Source organism: Perkinsus marinus (assembly GCF_000006405.1).
Source record: "Perkinsus marinus ATCC 50983 genomic scaffold scf_1104296933852, whole genome shotgun sequence".
Classification (NCBI taxonomy): Eukaryota; Perkinsozoa; order Perkinsida; family Perkinsidae; genus Perkinsus; species Perkinsus marinus.
Window position 1 is genome coordinate 1 of NW_003215033.1, and position 2,014 is coordinate 2,014.

The 2,014-nt window shown below is 43.5% G+C and overlaps 2 protein-coding genes across 2 annotated transcripts; both read right to left on the minus strand.

Moving 5' to 3' along the window:
• Positions 1-159: 159 nt before the first annotated feature.
• Pmar_PMAR026789 (hypothetical protein) lies at positions 160-399 on the minus strand (the record flags this gene model as incomplete). Its single annotated transcript, XM_002785119.1, has 1 exon — positions 160-399. A coding segment is annotated over one exon (240 nt), but the record flags the coding sequence as incomplete, so codon positions are not given.
• Positions 400-1,292: 893 nt separating this feature from the next.
• Pmar_PMAR026790 (kynureninase, putative) lies at positions 1,293-1,776 on the minus strand (the record flags this gene model as incomplete). The annotated part of the gene is made up of 2 exons (XM_002785120.1): positions 1,293-1,374; positions 1,682-1,776. Coding segments are annotated over 2 exons (177 nt in total), but the record flags the coding sequence as incomplete, so codon positions are not given.
• Positions 1,777-2,014: the final 238 nt, after the last annotated feature.

Below are 2,014 nucleotides of genomic sequence, written 5' to 3' on the forward strand. Positions count from 1 at the left end.
GATAAGAAGAAGTAGCGTCGAGAGAAATGCTTACTGCATTGGTTGAACACGATGTGAAACCACCCCCATAAGCGAACTCCCTGTACGGTGATGGTAGAGTCAAACCGGCCAATAACTGACAGAATTACGGTACGAAATTATAACATTGACAATGCTTACTCCAACCACACTAGCAGATGCCACACCATTGATATGATACACACCTCGAGCCACGTATTTGGCAAGTAACTCGTAGGGGAAAGTGATCAACCAACCGAGCACCTCCTTGGTGATGAAATCGGCGATGAAATCGTAGGTAGGGGACGGCTTCTTGCCCTTTCGTCGGAATATCTTGAAGAGGAAGATGTTGAAGATCCTCTCAGCCTCTTCCATGGAGAACCATACACCATCGTAAGCCATTTTAATAGAGTAGATAATCACAGCTGATCAAAGAGGTTAGCTGTAAGGGTAAAAAGACGCCAAAAACCATCCTAAAGGAACAGAAGGAGACATTTGAGTACGTCGTGATGAAGTCTTTCACTCGGCTGTGATCAAGGGTATCTCGAAACGGCGTGAAAACGTCTTGATACGACTAGCGCTGGGGGTGATGGAGCATCAAGGTTTCCCACAGTGCATCAAAATTTGTCAATTTCTGAAAAAAGCCGAGTATTTCTCGCGCGCCCAATTTTGTTTACGAGGGACAAATAAATGCCCTCGCTGGAAATCGAACCGCGGAGTGTACCGCAACGCAAGGTAGAGTACACACTTCCTATCTCAGAACTTGTGTGTGTGAAATTCCAAATTATTTTCGTCACGGAAATTCCGTCACTGCATTTCATGAGTGAATACTCCCCATGAGCCATTCTGAATGTCGCAGCTATTTCACTCAATACTATAATTTAATAGTAATCAACGAGGAATGTATAACTCAAATAGCAATGGGCACTCCCTCTCAAAATGATACCATCATAGAACCGACTGATAGTATCATAATCACAGAACTTCTATGATGTTATAGCGATGATATCACCCCCGATGCCCGGGCTGCCCATCGAGGTCAAAAGATGTCTCTTTGATATCTTCAAGTCGACAGCGTCACAACGTGACGATGATTGTGCCGATATTCGATCCGACTATCGCCGACGACTATAATCAGAGTCTCCAAATGTGACTAGAATTGATCAACTTCCTTCCGTCACATCAAACGAAATGATCGCGAAATCGATGAATCCCACAAACACTGTTACTAACGAACACTACCCCTACACAAATAGAAACACTTCATGTTCCTTTCAACGAGATGACAAAATCACTTTTAGACGGCGAATAAATTCACCAACATCACCAAACCGGCAATACAACGGTGCCGGGGCCAACCGTATCAAATTGGGGTTCCTGAAGTTTAATAAAACAATTCATCACTGAAATAGATGAGGAATAGGTACTCAACCAAATCCTTATATACTTCAGGGTCGCACAATAAACCGATTTCGAACCTCAGCATCGATTATAGAATCAACTCTCACACGTGTAATACCTTGCTAGAATCAATTCTGAATTTCACGATTAACTGAACATAAGGTTAAGATAAGTGACACATGAAACGGTTTTTCATGCAAGATGTGCATGAAGATACTCCTCCGAATGCATAACGTGCGCAACCAGGGAGGGAGATCAACTCGTCACCAGTTCACAAACTCACCGATAATCTGTGATGATTCCCGCACTTTCCAGTTCACGATGCACCCTTAACGTGAACTCCGTCACACTCTCCTCCCCAGCGCCAGGCGGAACTCTCTAAGCACGTTAATCATTCATAACGACAATCGAGATCATTAACCCACTTCAAATTTCAAACTCAGCTGAGCTCCTCTTTCACGTGGGTCAAATGGTGTTATTATTCGGAAAATCATCTCAGCGCCTTTCCCTGTTAATTTATTCACTTCCCGCTGGAGCAAACCCGTTAGTAATATCGATTTCGTTCTAAACACGTAATCATTCGCCCTCTCAGCAGAGTTCTTTATTCACCACCTAA